Source organism: Talpa europaea (genome assembly GCF_964194135.1).
Source record: "Talpa europaea genome assembly, chromosome: 4".
Lineage (NCBI taxonomy): Eukaryota > Metazoa > Chordata > Mammalia > Eulipotyphla > Talpidae > Talpa > Talpa europaea.
In genome coordinates, this window is record NC_140070.1 from 42,768,697 (window position 1) to 42,784,896 (window position 16,200).

Consider the following 16,200-nt stretch of genomic DNA (forward strand, 5'->3'; position numbering starts at 1 on the left):
CTCAAAGAAAAGGTACAGGTAAGGCAAATACTTTGTGCCCTTGTGGCATCCCTCTACATTCTCCAGCCTGGAGCTGTGACTGTGGGTATGTTTTGTTGGTGTTGGGTTGTGTGTTATCTTTAGCCCTCACATAAAGGAGAAGGTCTCAGTTTCTCCCTACAACTCAATGGTTGGCTAATGTAGTGGGTTCTGGCTCTTAAGTAAGCCCTCTGTCTAGTTCCAATACAAAGAATAACTCTGAGAATATGAAAATCAACCTGTGTGAAATAAAACTTGAGAAGGTCTACAATCAATCACACTCATCCCCACATTGCTGTGGGTTTGGTTTCAACACCTCTCTTCCCTGCCCCCTCTTCAGTTTTCATCTCATTTGTCCATCCATGAGCTGCACATGAGTCAACATGTACATGCTAATTTTATTTGGCTGGAATTCACTAAATGAAATTCTAGCTTCTTATGATAGCACAAAGGAAAGATGTTTCTATTGCAGTCTGAAATGACATGTTCAAACATGTTTTCATCAGCAAAACAAAGTCCAAAGGCTCTCTTATCGCAGTTGAAAAACAATATGTTTGATGGCATCTTTTACAACCTGAGACGGGGCTTCATTTTAAAAAGTGTTGTTTTAAATGTAGCATATTGTAAAATTAGATTTGGAATGTTCTTACTCATGTCGTTTAGCTCTTTTTTTTTCCCCCAGATGTTTATGTTGGTGAGAAACCAATAACACTGTCTAGACCTCTAGGATATAGTAATCAAGCATGAATGGAAAACATTCAAAGGTCACACTTCAATCTGGACCTACAACATCCTGCTATTCAAAACCAGATTAGAGATGATGGATCATGATAAACTGAACTACTTGGAGTGCTGAGTCAGTTATTTGAGAGTTGCCTGCAAAAAAAATTAAATATGTCACCAAACATCTACAAGATAAAATAAGTCTAGACATCATTATATGTGCTCTATTCCCCACCCCACCCCAAATTGTCAACAGCCAGATGCCACATTGTTACTTTTACATCAATATCCTATAAATTAGGAATCCTTAGTCATTTATAAAGAGAAGTTTCTTGAAATCATGTGATTCCTGCATGTATGTGCATTTGTGTGTGTGCATGCACACAACTGCCTAGCTGTGCTCATGCCAATAATAAATTCCCTCAAGAGACAAGGAAAAAAAGAAGAAAGAGGAAAGTGACATGAGGTGTCAGGACAGTCAGAGAATACCAAGCAAGATTTCATCAAGCAACAATAAACCAGGTTTTTTTTTTTTTTTTTTGCTGTGTTTAGGACATTTTCATTGCCTAGATATAATTAATTTGTGTTTATTATGAGTGCTTCAGTCTTGACAGAAATAATTTACTGATTGGGGATCCCTGCTATTGAGAATCAAGATAGACACCCTTCTGTTATGACACTGAATTCAACACTAAGATATTTTTACTGTCAGATAATGAGGAGTCAGGGTTAATATCTTGAGAAATTATAAAAATGACCTCTTTGCTTTCAACTTTCTGGCTGATTCTCAAGCTCTTACAGAGTTGTCAATTATAAGAACACATCTGAATTATAAGGAATGCCAGGTGTGGAGCAAGGACTGTTTCAAAAAAAGGCAACTCTTGCTACTTCTCCAGTAACTGAAATAAAATCACTGGGAGTACTTATTTTGTTTTGTTTTGATTTTTTTCAGCAGAGGGAACAACCAGGTGAGTCAGTTATTAGTGCAAGAATTTTCAAATGTTGAGGAATGTCCAAATGACATTCTTGGCTGAACTTACTGAAGTTACTATGAAAAAAAATTTCATCTGAAATACCTATATTTACCTTCATATCACCCCTTGTGGTTGCAATGAATACACACATGTGCACACACATCCCTACAGTGAAAACTTCACAGTGGCTAGAAGCTTTTTTTTGCAATGATTCAAGTGTTTTCCATAGCGGAAAGGTGATAATTATGACTTTAAATGTTAACTCTGTCACAGAAATTTTCACATACAGGCTTTTCTACTATCCAAAATTAGAACCTTCCTTTTTTGGTATGACTTAGTAGGTTATTTTGGAGGTCTGGGAATACTGACAAATTTTTCCAAGAAATTAATGGTAACAGCATTCCCAGACCCCCAGAATAACTTACTAAGTAACACCAAATAGGAACAGTGTATTATTGGATAGTGAGGGAAACCTGTATAAAAATGTTCATTAGGGTATAAATGAGTATGACTCTGACAAAGTACAGTAACATCAGTAATGGTGAAATAGTGTGGATATCATTTTATTATAATGCACTTGGACCAATGGTAAATTCAAGTTGCCTGGAGAGAGGGAGGGACAGGGGAATTGAAGGGGAGGGAGAGGGAGAAGGTGATTGGTTCAGCAAGTGTCCATGGACACTGACTAATGGATTTTTAAAGCATTACCAAAGAATATCCTAACTTAAATGGAAATAAAAACAATCATATATATTTTGCAGGATTATTGGAAGGTTAACAATGGGTAGATTGTCTTCAACACTTTCAATTTAAGTTCTGGTGCCTAGTAGATATTCAAATGACAGTTACTGTTATTCTTTTAGTTATCATAAAGAATATATCTAAATGATAATAACCACCCACTGTTAGGTGTCACACTTAGCTCATATTACAAAAAGAGCCCATTCTTTGGCTGTTCCTGAGAATAATAGCAACAGCAGGACAGTAATGAGTTTGACTAAAGAGATAGATTAACTGTTTTTTTTTTTTTTTTTTTTTTTTTTTTGCCATGGGTTAAATCTCCATCAGAGATTCAAGTGTTTCAAAAGTGTCAATGGTTGTTTGCAAACAATGGAGAAGGACCCAGAAGGATCACTGCAAGCACATCATTGTCACACACAAACAACTCCAGCATGTGCCCTCTGGATGGCATAGTATCTTCTTTCAATAATGATAACAGTAACAACAACAACAATAAAAATAGTGAGAATTAGAAATTGATAAAACACATAAATGAAAAGGTTAACTTCAATCCGTACCTTGAACTTCCACTGGTACATATTTTAAATGATTTTTGCTTTAAAAGCTTCAGCTCCTTAAGTCAACCTGTGACTAAGTAATATACCTGCCCTATGGTACCTTTGAATTTGGACACATCTCATTATTGGAATTATAACAGAGGCTGGCAAGATATGTAACCTGCTCATATGTACTATTTTAATTGAAGAAAGGTATAGAAGTTTTGTTCTAGAAAGGGAGGTGTGCGAAATAGCCTTTTCAAGTGGCAGCCTTGACATTTAGCATACTTTTTCCATACCAGAGCAGAGCCACGTGCTTGAAACCCCAGTCTGCCAGTGCTGCTGCTCTTTTCCATGTTTGGCTCCATCTATATAGCAATTTTTAAAGCAGGTTCCAACTCGCTTGGGAAGACTTTCAGATATTGTAATATTGTATACATAGCCTGACAAACTCATATGCAAGGACTGATTCTTTCATCAATGTTAGTACAATAATTCTCCAGTCACTTCCTTTTGGAGCTCAACAGGGCCTATATATATATATATATATATACATATATATATATATTATTTATATATATATATATAAATAACCCTCCATTAGATTTTTCCTTATTTTTTTTTTTCAGAAATAAAGCCCATTTGCCTTTAAAACTTAATTTTCCTTTCTCTTACGGACTGATTCCATCACTTTTCCTCAAAAATCTTAGGCAAATGATAGTGAGGTCATACTAATAGGGTTGAAGCTTCCATGGAAGTAGGGCATAAGGAAAAGAGAAGGGGGGTTATAACAAGCAACACCCAAGGGTGCTGACTATGCCAATGCCGCTTTGAAGCACTTCCCACATTAGCTTATTCAATCCTTAAAACAGCAATGCAGATGCTTTCTAGTGATGAGGAACAGGCTGACTTGCTCCAAGTTATCCAGGATTTAAAACTCAGACAGTCTCTAACAGCCAGCTATCTTGGTACTATTTATGTTTCCTCCCGTCAAAGCTGTCCTTCACATCAACTGCTTCTCTTTTTATTGAACTAGTAATATCTAATTTAAAAGATAGATGCTCCTATCTGCCCTCCAGGAAAATGATAGTATCTTATGAAGCATTATTACTCGTTGTCTCTCAGCCCCTTTAAAATGTTACATATTGTTGCATATGTCTAGGGAAATCTGTTTACTGGAGGAACCTGCATACTTTGAGGCATACATCACTCTTGGTTAAAAGGCACTAGATATGCCCTTACTTGCTTTTCACTGTGAACCAAAGAGCAGAAGACAGTTCACAGGAGTCAGTGTTTGTGGTTGCCGTCATGGGAAGTGGGCCAGAACTCTTGATGTTCCCCTGATTTGAGAACTGGGATTCTGCAGAATATGCAAGCATTCATTTACTCAGTGTACTGGAGGTCTGGGCAGCTGAAAGGCAATAATCTATTCACAAAAGATAGAAAATGTTGAACACTTAACAAAACACCCCAGGGGCATCCAACATAATTTACCTGGATTGAGATTTATCTAAAACTTTTCTTCCTTTTTCCCAGGAAATTTAGTATTTTTTTCCCTTTTCCTAAATGTTTAGAGATGTTTAGCTATGAGAATAGTGCCATGCATCTCATTTAGGTTAAGAAATTTATATATATTTTTCTCTTATCTGTCATGTTTCCCTAATAGAAGATATTTCATACTTTTAAAAAATATCAGTGTGCTTTATACTACACAGGTAGTTCTTACCTAATAGATGTTGTTAAAAGCTAATATTAAATTTGTTTTTGGTTTATTTATTCATTCCACTGTCCTAGTTGATGAAAGTCATGGTACATGTATAGTCTGGGTTTTGCCGTACTTTTAGTCTAACTCTTTGTAGCTTGAATTTTAGTTTCTTTTAGTTTTCCTTAGATGCTGTCTTATATTGACGCATGAGCCCAAACTTGTTTGTGGAGCACTGTCAAATACACACCAAGGAATTCCAGCCATTGTGTCTCAGAGCCCAGTATCTCACTCTGTGGAGTTTTGACTAGCCCACTCAGAAGTCAGTAAGTTTTAAGCAGAGACTTATAATTTACAGGCTATGGATAGAATCCAGTTTATAAACTTGGATGAGGGAAAAATTACATTTTTATTTTCACTAAGCTTTAACTGAATTTATTATATCTTCCAATGATGAATGTTGACAGACTCCTTCCTTCTCAGCAATGGATTTGCTGTCCCCCAACTTGTCACCAATAAAAAGAGTTTTCCATATCACATAATAGTTCTTGTAGATATCACAAAGTATCACTTATACACATCCCATCCCTACTTCAAGGTATTAGTTATCACATTCACTCCTGATTACACGTTTGTAGTTTTTTTTTTTTTGACCATAGATGTTCATGCGATATTGCTAATCTTGTTAAGGTGCCAAACAATAAAGTTGCAGGGCTGTGCATTGGTGTTCTAGCTATGGATGTTGATCCCTAGTACTCCCTAACTATAATGACTGGTGACAAGGAGATGAGGCAAAGACTACCTTACAGTTTAATGCTTTTTTCCTAGCTAAACAATAAATGTTTGCACACTGGCATCCTTGAAAGACATCCAATTTATATTTATTTCCCTCTGTCTTGAATACATTATTTTGTTGCATAAATCATTGATGTTATATTATTATATCACAATTTTTTGAATACCTTGATAACTATTGGGTTGTCAGAAAAGTCAGGATACATTTTAGCTTGAAAAACAGAAAAGATACGTCATGACTTTTCTGACAACGCAATATATTTCACTATACCTGGTTTCCTTTATAATTTTATGCATTTTACTTATACATTTAAAAATATTCCAAGGCAGCTCTCCTGCCTGTCTGTGACTATACTGGTGTTTCTTTTTAGAAACCTTTTCCCTTTGCAAGGCAAGAGACAGCTCTCCTCCCAAAACTGCTTGCCTGTGACTATGCAGGCATCTCTTTTATCAAACCTGTAGGTAGCTTTTTCAGGTGCAGCTCTTTCTACCCATTTGTGTCTGTGCAAGTGTCCTTTACTTCCCTTCCTTTTTATAATAAAACTACCCTTTTGGGGCCTCCCCTGGTGGAGCAACGGTTGAGCGCTGGGCTGCAAAGCTGCCCACAGCCTCTGCAGCACCAGTTCCATCCCCGGCTGCCAGGTGAGAGTCCCACATGGTGCACAGACCTCTCCTGCCATGCCCGCTGCTCCCCTCAGCAGTGTATTTCATCAGTCTGCCTGCTCTGCTCCCTGCTCTGGCTCTGGTGAATTCTTTCAACCTCCTGCGCTGCTGACTATACCCAGTTCTTGTATAAATAAATAAATTTAAAAACAAAAACTACCCTTTTGGATATTAAAAAAAAAAAAATTCTGAGAAATGATCCACAGGCTTCACCAGAATGCTAGAGACCCACTGGCACAAAAAACAAAACAAAACAAAACAAAACAAAAACAACAACAACAAAAAAACCCTAACAAACTCTACAGGAAAGCCTTAAGGGGCAACTGATTATCAGGAATAAAATGCATTCCAAAGCCTAGATGTTCATGTACCAAAGGGGAGGGAGAGGCAGTAGAGGAGCGATGAGCACACAGAGAAGGTGTAAGAGGGGTGCATGAAACCTCCCACAGGAAGAGAACTGTCTACCCCATTGGTCAACCATTGTTATTCTCAGAGTTTTAATTCCCTGAAAACTCAATGCCATTCTCTGTGCTTAGGAAAGATGACAGTGCACCTGTGTGGCTGGAAATAATGGCCATAAAGAGGAAAAGAGTTAAGAGAAAACCTATTGCTTGTGGTTGGGCAGGAAAAGACAATTACATATAAAGAAGGGTGCAGTTAAGAAAGCTTGTTCCTCACAATTTAAAGACCTTTTTCTAGAGCAATTTTGTATCTTGTTTTTATAATGCTGTGAATCCCTAAAATACTGCCGACAGAACCTGTGTTTTACATATAAGGAAACCTAAGGCAAGGGAGGTAACTGGTGATTTTTGTACATGAGAGAGAGAGAGAGAGAGAGAGAGAGAGAGAGGGAGAGAGAGAAGGGGAGAAAAGAGACAGAGAGACCGAGAGAGAGACACACACACACACACACAGAAAATACACCAATAAGGAAGCTTGAAACTTTCTCCAATGGCCAAGTACTTTAGTGAGGTTAAACCTGTAGAAGAAACTGAAATCTCAGATTAGTTTTTGAGAAATGTAATGAAGGTCATCAAGGTAATGATGATCATGGAAATAATAGTTCAGGTTCTTTTAGCAGAAGTGTTTTCCTCTGGAGGCTTCAAAACTATTTTTTACCTGCCATCTGATTCATTTCACAACATAAAGTGAAGGGTGAGGATGAATTTTCTACTGTCTTCCATCAAGTGGTATGATATATAATAAAAATTGTATCTGGTGTCTAGAGAAGTGACTTTAGTGGATAATTAATTGTTATTATTTAGCCTTTGGTCATTGAAGGGTTGAATAGAGAAGTTTGAGGGAAATACTAAGTGTATTTGAGTTTGCTCTCTATTTGACAAACACTGATTGGTTATAAACCATGTCCCAAGCACAGAGGAAAAGACAAAAAGTGTCACATTCTCAGTAATTAGTCAATTGTGACAAAGTCTTTTCCTTTCAAACAAGGTACCTAGATTCTCTATTGTGTGAGAGAAGTTAAGAGGTATACCTAGGAAATATACCTAAGAGGTCTTATTCCTGCTAGAAAAAACAAAAAATATAAAGGATTTCATCCTTTGTGGACCTGGAGTAGCAAAAGACCTACTTGTTGTTAAAGATGTGGAAAATGTCTAATTTTTCACCATACATTAAAATCTAACTGCTTTTCTTTAAGTTTCATTCATTTGAGTCTACATTTTGACTCCACATAGACCATTAATATATAACAGAAAAATGATAAGACAGAGACAGAAATTTTCCAGGGGTAATAAGTTTGTGTTATCTTCAATAAATCATTATTTGTGGAATCTTTTCATTTGTGACAATGGAATTATCAAGTAAGAAATCACCTTTTTAAAAAAGGGCCAATTATAGTTGTGAATTTTATATTCCCTTATCTTATTTCTTGAACTTCCCGGCTAATTGCAAATTGTTGTCACTAGAGAGTACATGTTTTTAAAAACTGTAAAAACTTATTGAAAAGTTGGATTTCTTTAAGGTTTCACATTTTACTTCAGAGTCATTAGAAAATGAGTCAGTTTAAAATATTTTGTTCTCTCCTTATCTTATGGTCAGACTTGACATTGTTTATTCTCTTCCAGTCTTGGCCAAACTATTTAGTTTAGCAGAAAGAGTGCGAGCATTAAGCACAAACTTACGCCTACAATGGTATGCAACTAGCATTTTCTTCATAATCTGCTTTATCACTATCACAAACCTTAAATTTTCCTTTTCAAGTCCCATCACGATAATTATGTGCAAGTCAAATGACCTTTCATCAAGAACACAGAAATCTGGATTGACACTTGGAGGCCACTTCTAATACTTTCAACAATTCAGAAGTTTCAGTATATGGAAAACAACTGGGTCAACCAAAAAGGTTAAGAAAACAGAATCTTTGACCCATCCATGTGGATGACATACGTATATGGACTTAGCAAACAAGAAAGAGTCATGACACTCTATTGGGATACCTTTTCTGGATTGGGAGAGGGCTTTTTTTTTTTTTTTTTAAATTCTGTATCAATTTATGAATATTCTTAATACCAGAATCAGACAGCAATTCCTGTTTCTTTACCATTTCTCTTAAACAGTCTGCCATTTGCTTTCTGTCACAAAAGTCCTAGAATAGTTGAATTGCACCACTGTGTTTATGTTTTATTATATTTCAAATGCCTGCCTCTAGCATACCTGACACCCTCCTTGGAGCTCAGAGCAGTTCCAAGCTGCCAGAGGAAATACCAGCCGGCTTTCACTGGGCAGCACAGCCTACTCCACTGACACACAGCCCTCACACCCTTCTCCAGTGCCTCACCAGGCCAGCCAGACCCGCTCCAGAGCTGACCCTCACCAAGCAAGACCTCCAGGCTTTTGCCTGCTGTTGTTCATCACCACTGATTTTCTGACACTCAAGAAGACCTTGCTTTTCTTCTCAAGGTTAAAAAAAAAAAAACAAACCCTCTCTTAAAACCTTATCTTGAAATAATCAGAGCAGTAACCAGATAGGCACTAGAGGAAAAAAAATGCAAAACACCCAGAAACGTTTAAATGCCAGAGGAAGGGACACTGAAGCCACTGCCATGAGCAAGAAATTTATCCAGCTGATGAGGTCATTAATTACCCGAGTTAATAACTGTGTCCGTGTATTTAATTGTTCTCCTTTGAATACCTTTCACCCCTCCCGCCCCTCCTTCACCCCTCACCTGCCAGTCTTCTGTCTCTGGTGTTTTTCCAGATAACATCCAGAGCCCTAGCCGTAGAGTCTCGGATGTGATCACTGAAGGACCTCCGGAGAGGGGCTCTCAGGGGCCGAGCCATCACGTGGGCCTCAGGGTCCCCCATGCACCCGCAAAGGACTTCAGCGCAGCCCCAGCGCAGCCACCATTCCGTTTTCCTCCTGAAGATGTCCTTTCCTGGCTGCGGGCTGTCGCTCTGCCAGGCGGCGGGCAGCGTGCGCGCAGGGTCGGGCCAGCCGCGGGCGAGCCCTGCGCCTTTAGAATCCAGGCATTGCGGCTCGCACTGCGGCCCCGGGAAGCGCCGACTGCAGCCGGCGTCCTGGACCGCCGCCAGGCCCGCGCGGCTGCCACATCTGGAAAGCCTTACAAATGAGCCAACGACACACTCGCGCAGTTCTCGAGCTGCCTTCGTGGCTATCTAGATGATTCTAGCTTCCTGTGTAATCCAATAACTTGACTTGGTTCATGTTTGGCTGTTCTTCTATTAAATAACGTGTCTCCCTTCCCTGGCAATCCAGGCAATCTTGCAATTTTGAAGGGAAGGGAGGGCAAGAGGTAAAAAAGTGAGAGATGGAGATTAGGGGTGACAGGCAGAGTTCTCTTCACCTTTCAAGGTGATTCACAGCCACATTTGCATTTCATGAACTCATTGGTGGTGTTTTTATTCATTAGATTAGGCTGCTTATGAGATAGAAAGTTCAGTCTTTAGTTGTGGTTGTGGGAATGTAGATATGACTGAAGAGAACATGGTACAGATCAGTCTGGAGTTTTTCTAGGAAATGGATACCTGAGTTTTAAAGGAAATATAAGTCAGCTCCCTACATTTTCCCTAACTCTGCTTCTACTTACCCTCAGAGATTCAAACAATTCCAGATTTTGCCATTAAATATGGCTCAAATGGTTGCCTGGTTTTGTGAATCTTTTCGTTTCAAGTAAACAAACTTCATCATTATAATTGTCATCAAAACCTCAGTCGCCCCCCAATGCCAGGCACCATGAAATCAAAATATGCGCCAAATTCTCCTTTTACAAAATATATTTTTGAGTTTTGAAAATGTCAAATAAATTCACTCTTCTGCCAATGAATTTGGCTTATATTCTGCCTTTTAATGCATTATTAATCCTCTCCTTTCTCACTGTCCTCTCAATTTCATCCTATAATTCTTTCAAGATTTGGCACAGAGTCTTACTATTGGCATAAGACAGTACCTAAGGGCCAGCTCATAACCTTTGTGAGATTAGATAATGAGGTACAAGCACGTTGTAAATTATAAGAAACTGTAAAATGTTAATTGTTATTTTAATTATTCTTATACATGAAATAATTTTCAACCCACACTGATCTCCCAAGCATTCAAATGTCTATAGTGTGCATAGACTTACCCATACAACTTTGGCAACTTAATTATATAAATGATGATAATTAAAATAGGAGATTGTGCTCATGGGTTATAACTAGCACTAATGCTGCTGGTTCTTAGTAACCTATGTGTTCTCAATCATTCCTTAACTGTATTATTCTCAAATTTTTAATGCTCATGAGTCTCTAAAGAGGAATGTGCTACTTGGTATATATCTATGTTGACCTATTATTGTGATGGAGCTAGACCAGGAGGCAATAAATAATGACTGCTAAGGATATATAGATATCTGTGCTTGTGGGAGTCAATTCCAAGGGAAAATTCTCCATAAAAAAAAATTGTCAAAAATTTTGGTTGCTTAATACTGGATTCTATTTTAAAGTTATGTTCCTAACGTCTCTCTCTCTCTCTCTCTCTCTCTCTCTCTCTCCTTCCCTTTTCACATCTCCCCACCTTCAAGAGTGTGTGTGTTTCTTCTTCAAAAAAATCTGGGATCCTTGAAGCATGTTGACTCATTTCCAGCCAGGTTGAACAGAATAAATCTATGTGGATGTATTCAGTGGTACCCATTGCATGACTAGTGAGCCACACATGTACTAGCCATGGCAAAGCTGAGGATGAATAAGACATTAACTCTGTCTTTGTGGAGAAGAAAACACATTGACCACAGATAATTTCAAAATAGTGTGATATTTCTTCAAAGAAGATGTACAGATGGCTAACAGGCACATGAAAAATGTTCAAAATAATTTATTATTAGGTAAATTAAATCAAAACCACAATGAGATGTCATCTCATGTATGAGTGGCCTATATCAAAAAGACTGGAAACAATATGTGCTGGCAAGACAAGATCTCTTGATCATGGTTGGTGGGAATATAAATTGGTGCAGCCTCTATGGAAAAGGGCATGGGGAACCCTTAAAAATCAAACAATGAAAATTTCTTATGCCCCAGCAATATTGCTTCTAGGTATATTCAAGGAATATGAAAATACTAATTTGAAAAGATTTATATGCCCCATGTTCATAGTAGCATTATTTACAAAAGCTAAGTGTCCATCAAAGGATAACTGGATAAAGAAGTTGTGGTATATAAACTCAACAGAATACCACTCAGCTATAAAAAAGATAGAATCTTGACTTCTGTGACAACATGACTAGAACTTGAGATGATTGTGCTAAGTGAAGTAAGTCAGGAAGTAAAAGAAAATTATAGGATGGTTTCTCTCATACGTGGAGATAAATTATCAAAATTATCAAAACAAACAGAACTACCAAATCACAACAAAAACAATGTTTAGACATTGTGAGGGGGAGGGAAAGAAGTGGACAGAGAAGACAGAGCATCAACCTAAGTAGCGGGAAGGACACTAGAACTTTGGTGGAGGGTGAAGTGATGCTTATACACACATACAGGTGAAGATGAATCTCTGAAATTCATATAGATTTGTGAATCAATAAAGATTTATTAAGTAAAAACAAACAACTATGCATGGTGTGATATGGTATATGATAAAATCTGGTATAAACTGTTACGGAAACACAAAGGAGAAAACACAACCTGGGTTCCTAACTCTTCCCAGGCACTGACTGCACTAAATTTCCTATTTGGATCTATGATAATGTCAAGGATTTAGAATCATTCTCAGCACGAATGCCAATAGCTGATTATATGAGATCATGTAAAGTAAATGAAATGAAGTTTTCCTATATCTAAATACAGAAATAAAAGGGAAATAAGAAAGGAGAAATATAAAATAAAAAAAAGAAAGGAGAAATAGCATCTACCAAGTACCTATGATATAGCACAAACTCTACTAGCACTGTATCTAGACATTGGTATATATACCGCATAGGTACTATTATCTCCTCTTTAGAAACAAGGAAGCTTCAGTACAGACAGAAGAATTTGAGAAAGGTCAGAGAGTCAATAGCACACCCAAAAGTCACACCCAAAGTGAGCCTACCAATCAACTTGATTGGTTATAAATTAGTGATAGTGATTGTATAACCCATTAGTTCTACCTAGGTTTCTTTGATACTATTCTATGGGTCAAAGCTCTTTAAACTTAGCCAAGTAAAATCATTAACTAGGTCCAGAGTCTGGAAGAAGCCTGAGTCTCAGGTGGGTTTTAAATGATCTCACCTGTGGAAATTCAGGGGCCATGAACCAAGAGAACCAGGTAGAGTCGATGTATACTGCTTACCAACAGGGCACTCAGGTCTGATCTCCCAAATGAGCCTCTTTCCACTTGAAACACTTTGTTTCCAGGAAATAGTCATAGTTCTTCATTGTAGCTTATCTCAATAGGTATTGGAAGATTCTTCTTATTCTAAGTACAGGTTGCATTAGGTAGAACAATCTACAGGCCTGACTTAAGAGATCTTTATTTTTTTTTTTAAAGAAGATTATCAATATAAATGAAACTTTTATTGACAGACGGTTGAAAAGCAGAGCACAGCTAAATATTTTCCGGCAGGTGGGCTTTAATTGTTGACTTTACCATAGCCCAAGGTAGGGCTGGCAACTTGGCCCTTCATTTCTGAAAACTCATTAAATTCACATTTCATTGTGAGAATATTTTAAATGGATACGTTTCAGCCACAGATCATAAGTATACTGTAAAAACAACTCTAATACATAGCCAATTTAAGCTTTTTTTTCATTTTTCACTTTCTCTCTGTATTTACTAGACATTAGAAATATTCCACACCTAAGTGCTTTTCAGAATCCACTGATTATAGAATGATTCTTCAAGTTTCATTTCACAAATTTCAAATAATCCAAGTCCCTTGTGGCTGTGAGAGGCAAGGACAGCATGTGATAATTAGTGTTGTCTCAGCTTGGCAGATGGAGAAAGTGGGAATCTGAGAAGTCCATTATTTATTTTTTTTCAAGAGCCCACGGGGAATTATAAGAAAAATGAGAATAGGAACATTATGCTCTGATAGCTTCTCAGTTCCTTATTTTTGTGATAAAGGGCTAGTTTCAGTCATTGGTGGAGTTGCGGTGGAGTTGCTCTCTGAACTGGGAAGCTTAGTAAATGTCTCCAGATCCCTAGAGATTAGAGATTCTTGTCTGTACATTAAACTATTTTGGCTCAAGTGTTTTGTTAATCTTTTCCATCTAAGAAAACCATCCCACTTTGGCAAGGCATTGTAGATTTTGTCTAATTTATAAATGTTGGCTTCTTACTGCAATAAAACCATTAATTTTATTGTGTGTCTAGGTCCCACGTGCTTTGATATTTGTTAGGGACACCTTTTCCAAGTCTGTGTAGTGTAAATCCACTTTGGTCTTATGGTCACTCTTATCTGCTGATGCAACTCCTTTAAGCCTTCAATTGGAGCACTTAAAATATTCAAAAATGCTCACAATGCTGGCAGAGTTTTCCGAAATAATGTGAATAATGATGGAAAGTGAAGAGTTTTTTAAGAGTCAGTGCCATGCTTAGATCTGAGATTTTGGCACCGGGAGGAAATTATTAAAGCTCCACTTGATAAAGTCCTATGAGTGATCCAGTCCCTGCGACAGGGCAGCAGACTATAGAGAATGACAGCACCTGCCACAGCATAATAGACCTGCCTAGAGAGCTGAATCCCAGAAGAGGAGGTCTCCATTATGAAGGTCTGCAAAAGCCCAGGATAAGGAGAATTTGTCCCTGTAATCCTTTTTTTAAAATTAATTTATTTATTTATACAAGCACTGGGTACAGTCAGAAGCACAGGAGGGTGAGAGAATTCACCAGAGCCAGAGCGGGGAACAGAACAGGCAGACTGACAAATACACTGCTGAGGGGAGCAGCGAGTCCAGCAGGAGAGGTCTGCGTGACATGTGGGACCCTTGCTGGGGGTTGGGGATCGAACAGGTGGTGCAGAGGCTGCAGGCAGCTTCGCAGCCCAGTGCTCAACCGCTGCACCACCAGGGGAGATGCCCTTTCCCTGTAATTTTGAAGAGTGTGTAGATGATTTCTGTTTACTCCAATGAATAACACCTAGTTTGTAGGGTATATACTGTCCTTATTTGCTTTTATTTTGAAGTGCTTATTTACTATAATTTTCCCCACATTTGCTCTGGTTTAGGTGGCAATTATAGTTCACCATCCATATTTAGAATATTAACAGGTATACTGAATTTGGCTGAGACTGTTAAATATTCTCAACCAAAAGGCCAATGCAAGGTTGTTTATTTATCTGTTGGGTATCTACAGATGTTTTATAGACCAATAGACCACACTGGTGATTTTCTTCAAATTGGTGATCCATCTCTTACCTGGATGCAGACAAAATTCTCTTGCAAGGTAGGAAGAAAAGCTTATTTTTTTTTTTTTAGAAAACCTTAAAATCTACGTCTGTCTATGCATATTGTTCTTAAATATTTCAATTTTGTCCAAAATTTCAATGTTGTCTAATGTATAAAGTACAGTGGTCTATGTGTATATTTATAAATAAATAAGTAAATAAATAAATGTATATATTGGGGTCCTATACTCAGAAAATTTTACTATGGGATTAGTGATCAAAGAAGTTCAGAGACAGCTTTATAATTACTGATTCAAACAAAATCACACTATCTTTCAGAGTAAAATCAACTTGTTGGGGATATACTGCTAAGTAAATGTATAAGAGAGGTTCATAAATGAATAAGAAGTGAGTATTAGTAAAGCAGGGAAAACTTTTCTTCCTGATTGATGCAACAAGACCCTTTTTTCCTTCTTGACTGCAGATTCTCATTAACTTTTGTTTTTTGGAATAAAGTTCACCTGATTGAGAAAAGTTACCTAGACTGTGAGAAAGAAAACCACTATAAAATGAATGTCTATGTCCCTCCAAGTTCATTTCGTGAAACTAACCTTCAGTGTGATGTAATTTGGAGGTGGAGTTTTTAGGGTGATTAAGTCATGGGGTGAAGCCCTTATGAATGGAATTAGTGCCCTTATAAAGTAGGCTCTAGAGAGATCCCTTGGCTCTTTTGCTATGGAGGGGCACAAGAAGACAGTCATCCATATAAAGCAGGAAGCAGGCCTTCACCAGACACCGATTCTACTGGGACATGGATCTTGGATTTCACTATCTGCAGACTGTGAGAAATAAATTTCTGTTGCTTATAAATCACCAAGTCTATAGTTTTCTGCTGAAGCTGCCCAAACAGACTGAGAAGGAAACAGAGACTAAGACAGATCTGCTTCTTGACAGCTTTGTGATCTTGGCCCAGCATTTTCACCATTGCTAAAAAAAGGGGTTGACTAGATCACTGATTTTTCTGGTTTCCGGAATGAACCAGAAGAGGTGAAATGGAAGTGGAAAATATTGGAATGGCAAAGGATAGCATCTCACTTCTCCTCTTGGAGTGGAACATCAACAACATTTAAACAATTCTACTGGAAGGACGGACTCATTGTATTTCTAAAAAATTTCTAAAAAAATTTCTAAAAATTTCTAAAAAAATACCTTCAGAGAACCTTAAC

At 37.7% G+C, this 16,200-nt stretch overlaps 1 protein-coding gene across 3 annotated transcripts in view; it reads right to left on the reverse strand.

Moving 5' to 3' along the window:
- DLC1 (DLC1 Rho GTPase activating protein) overlaps window positions 1–16,200 on the reverse strand; it is a gene marked incomplete at both ends in the record, with an annotated part of 350,776 nt that overhangs the window by 152,439 nt on the left and 182,137 nt on the right. For 2 of the 3 annotated variants that reach the window (XM_084231358.1, XM_084231356.1), the window contains one exon: window positions 9,338–9,476. The exons of the other annotated variant lie outside the window; for it this stretch is intronic. In XM_084231358.1, coding sequence (XP_084087484.1) covers window positions 9,338–9,476 — 139 coding nt within the window. Of the gene's footprint in view, window positions 1–9,337; window positions 9,477–16,200 lie in introns of those variants that run through there. 3 annotated transcript variants of the gene reach the window in all.